Raw genomic sequence first — 13,007 nt, forward strand, 5'->3', positions numbered from 1 at the left:
TCACTTCCTATAGATAATTGCCTTCTGTTTAATTTTGGGCATACTTACCATGTAGGTCCTTGAGATGTTACCCATAAACTTCTGATATCCATAGTAAAGGCACTCAAAAGACAGTGCCATAAGGTAGAAAAATAAGGTTTTTGGAGACAGACTGGTTCAGTTTGCATTTTGGGTTTTGACATTTTCTGTTTAACTTCTCTAATCTTTTGTACCCTCATCTTAAATAATATCCCCCTATTGTGAAGATAAATAAGGTAATGTCTATAAAATGCCTGACACTGTGCCTGGCATATAATAGACTCTCAGTAAATATAATTTCTCTGTAACAAATAGAGAGTGTGTTAACTGTTTAACTGTAGTCGCCTTAGAAGTCAGCTTAGAAGAACAGTCTTTGTTGCTACCTTACCCAGAAGGGAAGAAAGGGGAGATTTAGAATTTCAGATCCTGAATTGTTGAGCAGACTTGCACCGTGGATCTGCACAGCATCCTTTCCTATGGGGGACTCCCTCCCCCTCTTCTCAGGGTCCCATCCATCCTGATGTCTTCCTTCCTGCCCTGGGAGAGACATGTGGGGCCAGGAGAATCAGTCACAGCCTTCCTTAAGATTTGTTGGAGAGTCCATCTTCCTTCTGGATTGTGAATACGAGGGATGTAAACAGTATGACAGTACTTGCTGGTACTGTACAAGGAGAGGAAGAGTCTTTCTGAAAACGAAGCCAGCACAGAAGAAAGAAATACTTGTGACAATAGTGTTTGAGCTTCTGAGTTCAGCCATGCTGAAGACCTTCTCCACTACATGAAACCATTAATCCTCCCCCTTTCCTTTGCTTAAACTTGTTTGAGTTAAAATTTTATAACCTGCAACCAGAGGATTCAGGTTCTGTTCGAGGGGACCCTTAGTCTATATAAGTAGAAATAAAACCACAGGCCAAGCTGACTTCTAAGATGGCTATGATCATGCAGTTAAAACAGTCTTATGTCCTGCAGAGAAATTGTATTTACTGAGCTTATCATGTGCCAAGCTGCAGCTATATCCTGAAGCAAGCATTACCAAACCTAGGGAAGAAGTGGAAGCTCTCTGATTTCTTCTGAATCTTCATGTTCCATTTTAGTTGCAATGAAATCTAGTCTGAAGTGAGAGCTGCTCTGAAGAGTCATCAGTTTACTTCAATTAATATTGTTGAGCCATCACATTTGGAAAACTCTGAGCCAGGTGTTCTGGGAGATACAATGATGAGTAACACACGGTCCCTATTGCTGAATTCTTTTTTTTTTTTTTTTTAATTTTAAAAAATAAATCTGTTGGAACTTGAGGTTTATTACACTCTGAAAAGAAAAAGCCAAGATAAAGGATCTTTATACCTTCAGTCTAACAATCAAAGTCATGCCTTTTACATGCCAGGGAAGTTGCGCAGCTAAGTCAGCAAAGTCCATTGAGAGTGAGTTAATTACCACCGAGGCTGGGAGTTACCTTAGTTCTATCCCTGCAGGGTTTACAACTTGGCCGGAGCAAATACAATGTCCACCGCAAACATTTTAGTAAATAAAATGCCCTATAATAGGCATTCATAATATCAGCATTACAAGTACAGCAAACATTTCAGTAAATAAAGTGTCCTATAATAAGCATTCAGTTAAGACCTTGGAACTATTAAAATTCATTTTTCAATTTTATAGTAAAGTTCTTTGCCCTTAGCAAATAGTCATGGACAGCAAATCAACTGTGTGATGAAAAATATAAAAAGAATAAGTATAGCTTTAACTTAAATTTTTTATTAACTAGGATATAAATGTTGTAAATTTTATGAAAAGCTAATCAGAGATACTTGAGGCTTGTAATTTTCTGTTTTTATGCATTCCCCCCAAAATCTATGAATTTAGTCAAGGACCTTTATATATACATAGAAACATTTATATTGCCCCGGAGAAAGTGATATACAAACAAGATGTTTTGGGTAGATGGAGAGAGCGAGATTGATTGAGATTCACATTCCCAAGGGAGAAAGAACTTACCTAGTTGGTAATGATGATGGGAGTGGACGAAGGGACCTGGTGGAAAAGGGTGATCCACCTCTAATGACCTCCCTCAGAGCCCCTCTGTGGGGAAGATGAGTTAAATTATGCTTTTTCACTGGAAGAACACGGGGTGCCTGATTGTTTTGAATTGAATAACTGTGGTTAAACTGGCAGGTGCCCTGTGTTCCTAAGTAAAAGTAATCGTCATTAGTGTTTAATTTGGAGCCTCTATTGTTCTGCCCAGTTTATAAGGCCCCAACGCTTTACTGCCTGTAGGGAAAAGAAGCGTTCTATCTTGTCTGCTCCCAGGAATGAAGGCGGATGTCCTGTGCCTGCTCCCTGGCTGCCATTAGTTGAATAAACGGCCTGTCACAGCTACCTTTGGCTGCTCATTTTTTTTTTGGTTTGTCTGAATCCAGTGTGAACCTTTTTGGCCTCAGCCATTGGCACTACAATCTCTGCCTCTCTTCTGGCTCTGTGGTCGGATAGTTGTTGGCATTTGCCATCAAATTATGTCAGGCTTCAATTTGATGTCTCACATCTGACTGTGAAAGCAGAAAGACAGTTCACACTTTGTAAGCATTGTAAACATTCCAGCTGAATTTAGCTGTAAAGTGTATACTTTTCAGATTCTTTTTTAAATTTTTTTTATTTTTTTGAGACAGAGTCTCACTATGTTGCCCTCAGAGTGCTATGGCATCACAGCTCACAGCAACCTCCAATTCTTGGGCTCAAGCGATTCTCTTGCCTCAGCCTCCCAAGTGGCTGGGACTATAGGCGCCCACCATAATGCCCAGCTATTTTTTTTGTTGTAGTTGTCATTGTTTAGCAGGCCTGGGCTGGGTTCGAACCTGCCAGCCTTGGTGTACATGGCCGGCGCCCTAGCCACTGAGCTACAGTCACTACCACCTTTCCGTGGTTTATGATAACTAATAAACTAGCAAGCAGATGATTTGTTTAAGACTTTCTACCTACGGCTATTATAGTCAGGCCTTATTTCGAGTTCTGACAAGCTGGAATGTGTCCTGCGGGTGGTCAGGATGGTGGGAAGCCTGGAAACCACATCCTAGGAGAGAGGCTGAAGGATGCAGTCTGCCTAGTTGGGAGAGAGAAGGCAGAAGAATTAGTTATCTTTAAGACATCTAGGGAGTACTATAACATGGAAAGGAAAGAAGGGTTATTTTGCTCCAGAGGGACAAAATTAGGACAATGGATGTGTTAGTTGTAACACATTTTCTTTTGCTGGTCTTAGAAGTCCAGTGGTGAGAATACATTATACCCAGTAGTATCCTAATTATGTTTGCAATAAATCTTGTTTTAAACAATGAAAATACTGAAATAGAATACCAAAATAGAGACGTTCTCATAGTCAAATTTTACATTAATAATTCATAATACATTGCCCGAAAGAGGATTTTAAAGGCAGAATTTTTGAACTATTTTAAGCCACTAAATTCTTTAAATGGAAGACCAAAATTTTAATGAAAAATATATACTTTAAAATTGTTAATTTGATAACTAGTAAATTATTTTTAATGTCTTTAGAATCAAACTTCTTCTAAAATAGAACTGTAATATACAGATAAGGGCTTTTGTATAATACATTGTTGTATCACCTGTGCACCACAAAAAATGTTGATTATTAAACTCGTGATAGGAACAGCCAACATTTGGTATCATTGAGTCCTAGAAATCACAAGCTGAGATGTATTGCATTGGCATTTGCCATCAAATTATGTCAGGCTTACATACTGAATGGTTGTCTTTATAACTGAAATGTTTATGAAAGTATTTTGTTTAAATTCAGATTTACTTTAAATTTTCTCTAATATGAATATGGTAAATTTAAAATAAAAATTCATTAAGAAGCTGTGTGTACACACTCCTGTATGTACTTAACATACTTGACCTCCGTTCTGAACCTGGGGAAGCCTGGAACTCCCAACCTGGCTCTTGGCATCTGTTCCTCTGCAATCTGTATTTCCTGCTTTTTTTTACTTGGTATTTCTGTTGGTGCTGGTTTTTACTTATACTATACCTTTTTCTGATTTTTAATGAATTAATTATATCAAATCTTTTGGAGATCTGACCAAAAAAGGAAAGAATGGTTGGAAAGAGGCCCTATGACTGAAGGTATATGTTGACTCTTCCAGAAAGGTGAGAGCAGAGCTCAGACTAGGGATGACTGTGGCATTTACCACATATGCCTAACACCTATGTTCTGAGGTAGAAAAGCTCTTGGAAATTTGCATATAAACTGAACTTGGTTTAGTTTGGTGCATCTAGAAACCTAAACCCATCTGTATTACCACGTCCTGTCAGTTGTAGTCTATTCATATGTCTGCTGAAGGCTTTTGCAAGATTAATTAGCAGTAGCTTTCTCTTTACCTGTGACAGGATATCATTCAGTTGTAAAAGAATGTAAATGTAAGTGTATATAAAACAATGCATCAGATTTTTGTTTGCAGCTATTCCAACATTGTTTCAAGAAACATATCTTATAAAGTGGGCAGGTTTCCCATATTATGTTTGCTTACAGAGATGTTTAAACCTCATAAACAAATAGACTGTAACCTTACAAATTTAAATCAGATCAGTAATCATAATAGCTAATTTTACTAACTGCTTACTGTAAGTCAAGCACTGTGCCAAGTGCTTTGTATTATTATCTTACATAATTTTCACAGCAGTGCTGTGGTGTAGAACTGCTTAAAGTATCTCCAGTTTACAAATAAAGTGGGCCAAAGAGGGTTTGAGCGACTTCACAGGTTACAGAGGAGTGAGGGAACTAGGATTCTAGCCCAGTTAGTCTAACTCTACAAATCCAGAGGAAGCACCATAAATATTTTCTGGTTAGTAGTCGCCTTTTAGACCAAAAACCATAGTAGAAGGCATCGTAGAGGTATATTTCCAGCTGTCAAATATAGAGCAGCACCATGGTATGATGGTAAAGGTGCAGTGTTTTGGAGCCACACATAGAGCCACATTTGAATCCTAATTTTGGCAGTTCTTAGTTGTATGGAGTTGGGAAAGTCTTGTGGTTTTTCTTACTCTTGGTTTTCTCATACGTAAAGTAGTGATCGTAGTAATAAGCTTTTGACTTCAATGGGTGGCAAAAAAAGAAAGGTGCTTTATGGGTGCTTAATACGTGTATGAAGTAGGTTTATTGTTAATGTGGCCGCACAGCCCCCACAGCTCCTGGGAAGAGACCCCAAGCCACTGCAGAGGAGAGTGGGACAGGATCGTCTCTGATCTCTGCCTTCTAACCGTCTTTTCAAGTTCCTTTTTTTCTCCACAGACATCAAGCTTGCCTTCAGGGTGGTCTGAAGGAGGCCCAGCATGCTAGTGACTGCTCTTTCTCTACGCGGGAGCTTGTTTCTTACCGATACTTGACATTCATTTGACTGCATAGAGATCAAGGGCTTAAGAAGCAAATGCCAACTGATGGACCAAAAGAATTAACATTTACTTATCATCAGTGTATTATCACTCAACAAGTTGAAATGCTAGTTTAATTTCCTGCAGGAAGAATTCACGCATTCAGAGAGCTTTAATGAACAGCAGATATCACCAAGGAGAACTTTAGAACTAAACGGTTTTTGTCTGAATGATTTTTGGAAGCTGTTAGCAAACTAATGGCCTTAGGTCGCTGAGAAAAGAAATATCCTAAATGACTTCCTTAGTTTCTCTGGAAGCTAAAGCAATATATTTATGAGGCTCCCACATTTCAGTTTCTTTTTAAAAAGTGTCCTCTATTTATTCATTTTTATTGTATGTCTGGAAAGGATGGCCGAGGATGACCTTTTCTCTTGATTTTTGAAAAATGATTAATCATCTTATCTTCAAGTTCTTCTTAGCATCATACATTCTTATTTGACTCATTATTGTTGCTTATATAATGCCTGATAGACTTGGTCCAAAATATACTGTCCAGCTATTTCTGTGTACCTGGATTTTCATATTCAGACTTTAAACTTTGCTTTTGGTAACCATCAAAGAAAATGGCATCAGTTTAACCTGTTTTAAGTGTTGGCTGAATAATTAGATTGAAAAATTCATAGAGTATTGGTGTAAGATACTCTACACACCTATCCAAAAAGCATTTGGTTTGAGATTAGTCAGCTGAGTTAATTTTGGGTAATTCAAAAAATATTATTGAAAACCATTTTAATATAGTTTTTTTCAGCTTTTGACTTTAAAATATTTATGATGCTCTTGGTTACTTTGTACTTTTGTTTATATTTTAGTCCCTCCTCACTAAGCTTAATGACTGATTATTGGTGTCACACCCAAAAGGAAGCAGAATCACTTGTCAGTGGCACATCCGATGTTTTCCTTTAATATAACAGGAATGTTCTGAGATCCAGGCTTACATCTTAAAACAGTAGCAGTGTTCTGAAAGTTGAATCTTCTTTAACATTATACCTTAATAAAGCAATACTTGGAAGACAAGCCTTAATAATTTGTGTATATCTCAGAACCTAGAGGAGTGATTTGATCCTGGTAGGGAGCTCAGGAAATAAACGATGTGCAGATCCTTTGTACTCTCTGGGCAGGTTGGAGCAGATGATATGTGTCTGATATACTCAAAGGGAGAATGAAAACAATTTATTTGGGTTGCATTTATGCTTAGAAACCACAGTGGTCTGTTTCAGTGGAAATTATCACTGGAGTCTCCATAGTCTCTCCCCTGCCTGTGTTCCCGGCCTCGCCATTCTCCTTCCTAGCACTCCTCAGTCACTTTATACTCGAGCAAGTCCTACCCCGTTACTACACCACTAGCCAAGCTGATTTGAACTCCCCATACGCCATTTCTACCCTGGCCCACCTGAGAAGTCCTTGTTCACTTTCTAAGCTACAGCTTGAGCAGCTGACACTGACACTTTCTGGGGTGAGCACTGAGCTCCGTTTGCTTTGCGCACCACTCGGTTGGGTACAGCTCTCTCCTTCAGAGCAATCATCACCTCTGATTTGTTAACACGTGTTCCTACTTCTATGGAGTTTCAGGTTTCCTGAAGTCAGGGCCCATGACAGATGCATTTCTGTAGTCATAGCATAATGCTTATAACAAATGGAGGGTGGTCAGTCAATCCGTGTGTCGGGAAAGATGAGGGAAGGAAGGAAGGGAAGGAAAGAAGGAAGGAGCTGTATTGCATTAATCACTGTCTCTTAGTTAGTATTGAACATTTTAATCTGAAGAAACCTGACTTCTTTTTCTGCTCTCCAGTCCACCGATCATTAGATTATGTGGTGTTTCTCACATATAGACCTGCATTTTCCCAGCGGGAGTACTGTGCAGTGTCTGCCTCGGGTGGTGTCCTGGATGAACGAAGCTTCCTCATTTCCAGTGAGGCAATCTCCATTCCTCTCCCTACTGCTGTGTGATCCTCGGCAATTTGTGTAACCTCTTGGGTCTCATTATTTTTATCTGTATGGGGAGAATGACACTTATTTCCCTTCTAAGGTTGCTGTAATAACCAAATGAAATGTTTCTGCAAGTGCTTAGGAAAGTATGAAGTGTTAACTAAGTAAATGGAAGGAAGTATTCTCGTTCCTGCTTTAGTGACCTGGCATCATGGGAAGTTCTCCACCCTGTGGAGCCTTCTGAACTAGGTGTGTCCTTATTGCTTATAAAAGCGGTAAAGAGATATTTATAATTTATGACTTATTTTACTAGATTAGATCGATGGCAGCATTTATTCTGCTGACCTATCGTGGTGAGCATTGCCTTCAGAACAGGAAATTGACTCTTATTTCTGCTTGAATCAACTCCTAACCTCAAATATCAGCCTATAAAGACAAGTGTGTATTATCCTGAGCAGGTAGGTATATTGGCCAAATAGGTGAAAATTGGTCCTAGTTAGAGTTATTTATAAAACTCTTCTGAAATATTAATAGATAATAAGCCACATGAATATAATAATAGATTCTAACAATGCTCAATTTTATGGCTTCCTTATCTTTCTGCCACCAAAAGCATAATTTTAAAAAATTTATGTTTATGACATGTTTGAAATTATATTTATTTCTCTGGTATAAAAAATAGTTTTTCAATGATAACCACATTTCTGTTTATACTCCTGTGGACCAGAACTTGTACTTGGAATGTATACTTCATTTACCATTATTGAGAATTGCACCTGTGAATCAGTTTTACACAAAATGACTTATAGTGGTCTTGAGAAGTCCTTATATTCCAACTTGAACAAGTACAGGAACCAAAATTCCTGTACAGAAAACCACCATGATTATTTCTATGAAATATTTATGATATGGAGCCTATGAGACAAAGCAAAAATAGTGAGCAAAGCCAAACACCATGGACGCAGTGTCCCTTCCCTCTCCCCAACAGATTTCGACAACAGAGTGATGGCAGTCACTTGTCAGTCAGAGTACTGGGTACCAATTTACTTTGTAGTCTCTGGGCAGGTTGGAGCAGATGATATGTGTCTGATATACTCAAAGGGAGAATTAAAACAATTTATTTGGGTTGCATTTATGCTTAGAAACCACAATGGTCTGTTTCAGTGGAAATTATTTTTCTTATTTTAATATTGAGCACAATAGAAAAATATGATTCAGAAGGAAATCAGCTGAGAATCTGAGGCCTGCGGCTATGTGAGATTGCAGATATTACAGTTGAGATGTATCTGAAAGTAGCAGAGAGAGGAGCTGAGAAAGTCACCTCATTACCAGGCACATGCTAATTTCCAAGAGTAACTGGGCACTAACCCATTCCCCAAGTTCCCATGTTGACCCCAATAGAGGCTGAGTTAGTTGGTCCCTTACCATGGGGAAGGAACTGTACTCATTAGTGTTTTCTTCTAAATTGATATGTGATTTCCGTACAGTAAAATTCACTCTTGTATGCAGTTCTGTGAGTTTTGGTCAACACATGGGTTGTATCACTACAGTCAAGGTTGTGTTCAATTCCATCACCCTCCAGAATTCTCTCACGCCCCTTCGTAGCCCACCTTTTCTGTTACTTCCACTCTTAGAAGTCTGTATGTAGTCTAGTTTTGCTCTTTCTGTCATATAAGTGAAATAAGACAGTATATAGCCTTTTTAATCTGGCTTCTTTCACCTAGTGTAATGTATTTTAGAGTCATCTGTGCTGTTCCTCATATCAGCATTTCATTACATGGACTTAACACAGCTTGTTGCTTCAGTCACCAGTTGAAGGTATTTGGGCTATTTCTGTTTAACTTTTTGTCATAATGACACTTTGGCTGAGGCTACCTGGATTACCACCTTAGCCCACTCAAACCATCAGGTGCCTGTTGGGACCTCATCTTCCTTTGTATCCCTCAAGGCTTCTCCTGATTCTCAGTTTACCTGCATTCTAGCCCTCTGCTACCCAAATATAAAAATGATGAGGGTAGGGGGACATACAGTGTAGTGGTCTTGAAAACCCCAAGGTATTGTCCTTTGTGCATTATAGCAGTATCATCTTTCTATTTATTCTGTGCTCCTGAATCTGGAACAAACATTGGCCAGGTGTGGTGGTTCACACCTGTGATTCTAGCACTTTGGAAAGCAGAGGTGGGAGGATTGCTTGAGCCCAGGGATTTAAGACCGGCCTGAGAAACAGAGCAAGATCCTGTCTCTACAGAAAAATAGAAAACTTAGCTGGGAGTGGTGGCATACATCTAACTACCAGGGAGGCTGAGTCAGGAGTCCAAGGCTGAAGTGAGCGAGGATCATTTCGCTGTATACTAGTCTGGGCAGCAGAGCAAGACTTTTCTCAAAAACAAAACAAGAGCCCAACTTGAAATGAATGGTTCCTTCTCTTTTGAAATTTATATTCTAGAAAATATTTTGAAAGATGGTTTTAATATTTTATTAATAATTCTAAAATTTCCTGGGGTGTGTGTAGGGGGTGATTTTTGGTATTTGACAAGAGGAGGGGAGCTTTATTTATAGAAGCTCTGTTTCCTGGAGTATTGCTAATACATGTTGACAGACAAGGGTCCAAGGACAGTGTCAGTTTAAATATGCCCTTGAAGGTGATTCCTGGCCTGTCCCTCCTCACAGATGAGTTGCAGAGTATGCCAAACTAACTATTTGAATAGCTTATGGATCTTTCATTAGTGTTTCTTTTTAGTTAGGTGGATAAAAGAAAAAGTAAGCTCACTTTGAAAATATGACTTCTAAGAAAGACACAATTGTCCTTCAGGAACAGGAAGTACAGAGTTATACAAATGATGGGAAGATGGGTAGGAAGCCTTTGTCCAGATATCAAATGAGGTTTTAATAGTTGATATATTAGCAAGTGTGACCTCTTTTTGAAGCTTCAAAATATTAAAGCAGTACAAATGTTTTTGTTACATGAATACCTTGTCTAATGCCTAAGTTGGGCTTTTAGGGTGCTCATAACCTGAATAGTGTTCATTATACTGATAGCAAGGTTTTTTACCCATCCCTTCCTTCCCCCTCCCTTCTTGATTTCCAATTACCTTTAATTAGCTCCCAATTATTCAGGAGTAAATGTGGTGATTGTTTTTACATTCCTGTGATACTTTACTTAGGATAATAATTTCCATTTCCATCCAAGTTGCTGCAAAAAGGAATATTTCATTTCTTTTTATGGCTGAGTAGTACTTCATGGTATATATACACCACATTTTGTTAACCCACTAATGAATCGATGGACATTTAGGTTGATTCCACACCTTTGTGATTGTGATGCAATAAACATTCGAGTGTAGATATTGTTTTGATAAAATGACTTCTTTTTCTTTTGGTCGATACCCAGTAGCGGGATTGCTGTGTCAAATGGTAGATCTACATTTATTTCTTTGAGGAATCTCCATACTGTTTTCCATAGAAATTTTACTAATTTGCAGTCCCACCAACAGTGTATAAGTGTTTGTTTATGTTGGCATCTATTTTTTTTTGTTTGTTTGTTTTTGTTTAGTTAGTCCAGTCTGGGTTCCAACCCACCAGCCCCAGAGCATGTGGCTGGTGCCCTAACCACTGAACTACGGGTGCCCAGCCAGCATCTATTGTTTTTTTTTTTTTTTTTTTTACTTTTTAATAATAGCCATTCTGAGAGGGGTAAGATGGTAATGCATCATGGGTTTAATTTGCATTTCTCTGATGATTAGTGATGTTGAGCATTTCTTTATATCTTTATTGGCCATTTGTCTATCTTCTTTTGAAAAGCTTCTTTTCCTTCTGGGTAGATGCCTAGTAATGGGATTGCAGGATCAAATGGGAGGTCTAGCTTGAGTGCTTTGAGGTTTCTCCATACTTCCTTCCAGAAAGGTTGTACTAGTTTATTGCAGCTCAATTTACAATCGCCAAAATGTGGAAACAGCCTAAATGCCCACCAACCCAGGAATGGATTAACAAGCTGTGGTATATGTACACCATGGAATACTATTCAGCTATTAAAAAAAATGGAGACTTCACATCCTTTGTATTAACCTGGATGGAAGTGGAAGACATTATTCTTAGTAAAGCATCACAAGAATGGAGAAGCATGAATCCTATGTACTCAATTTTGATATGAGGACAATTAATGACAATTAAGGTTATGGGGGGGAGGAAAAGCAGAAAGAGGGACGGAAGGAGTGGGGTGGGGCCTTGGTGTGTGTCACACTTTATGGGGGCAAGACATGATTGCAAGAGGGACTTTACCTAACAAATGCAATCAGTGTAACCTGGCTTATTGTACCCTCAATGAATCCCCAACAATAAAAAAAAAAAAAAAATTAATTAAATAAATAAATAAATAAAAAAAGAAAAGCTTCTTTTCCTGTCTTTTGCCCACTTTTTAATGGGGTTATTTGGTTTTCTTGCTACTTTGAGTTCTTTGTAGATTTTGGATATTAGCCCCTTATCAGCTGTGTAGGTTGCAAATATTTTAATTCAATCAAGTTATGTTTATTTATTTTTGTTGTTGTAATTGCCATTCTTAGTCATAAATTCTTTGCCTAGGCTGATAGCTAGAGGAGTTTTGCTTACATTTTCTTCTAGAATTTTTATGGTTTCCTGCCTTACATTTAAGTGTTTTATCCATCTTGAATAAATTTTTGTGAGTAGGGATAGATTGGGGTTCTATTTCATTTTTTGACACGTGTCTGTCCACTTTTCCTGGCATCATCCATTGAATAGGGCATCCTTTGCACAGTGTATGTTGCTGTCTGCTTTGTCAAGGATCCATTGGTTGTAGATGGTTTTACTATGTGTGTCTGGGTTCTCTGTTCTGTTGCAGTGGCCTGTGTCTTTATGTTTATACCAGTATGATGCTATTGGTTACTATAGTCTTGTAGTAAAATTTGAAGTCTGGTTATGTGATGCTTTCCAGATTTGCTCTTTTTAAGATTGCTTTGGGTATTTGATTCCAAATGAAGCATAGACCTCCCCCCCCCCACTAGATCTCTGAAATACGACATTGGCATTTAATTGGGATTTCATTGAATCTGTAAATCACTTTGGGCATTACGGACATTTCAACAATATTGATTCTGCCAATCAATGAGCAGGGGAGCTTTTCCATTTGTTTGCATCATCTATAATTTCTGTCATCACTATTTCATTGTTCTCCTTGTAGAGATTTTTCACCTCCTTAGTTAAGTATATTCATAAGCGTTTTATTTTCTTTGTAGCTACTGTAAAAGGTATTGAGTCTTTGATTTGACTCTCAGGTTGACTGTGCTTAGTATATAGAAAGGCTACTAATTTGTGTACATTGATTTTGTGACTTAAGACCTTGCTGAATTTATTTAGCAATTCTAGGAATTTTTTGGTGGAGTCTTTGGGATTTCTTAGATATAAGATCATATTGCCAGTGAAAAGTGATAGTTTGGCCTCTTTTTTTTCCTCATTTGGATACCCTTTATGTCTTTCTCTTGTCTGATTGCTCAGGCTGGGACTTCCAATACCACGTTGAAAAGAAGTAGGGACAGTGGGCAGGCACCCTTGTCTTGTTCCAGTTTCAACTCTTTCCCATTCAGTATGATGTTGGCTGTGTGTCTATCATATGC

The 13,007-nt window shown here is 38.3% G+C and overlaps 1 protein-coding gene across 9 annotated transcripts in view; it reads left to right on the forward strand.

Annotated features, from left to right (window-relative positions):
• The window catches only part of AKAP7 (A-kinase anchoring protein 7), a 208,351-nt gene that overhangs the window by 129,666 nt on the left and 65,678 nt on the right, over window positions 1-13,007 (forward strand). The window contains exon 9 of one of the 9 annotated variants that reach the window (XM_053591929.1): window positions 5,315-5,536. The exons of the other annotated variants lie outside the window; for them this stretch is intronic. Within the exon in view, the coding sequence (XP_053447904.1) occupies window positions 5,315-5,343 (29 nt within the window). The 3' untranslated portion in view covers window positions 5,344-5,536. Of the gene's footprint in view, window positions 1-5,314; window positions 5,537-13,007 lie in introns of those variants that run through there. 9 annotated transcript variants of the gene reach the window in all.

Source organism: Nycticebus coucang, chromosome 5 (genome assembly GCF_027406575.1).
Source record: "Nycticebus coucang isolate mNycCou1 chromosome 5, mNycCou1.pri, whole genome shotgun sequence".
Taxonomy (NCBI): domain Eukaryota; kingdom Metazoa; phylum Chordata; class Mammalia; order Primates; family Lorisidae; genus Nycticebus; species Nycticebus coucang.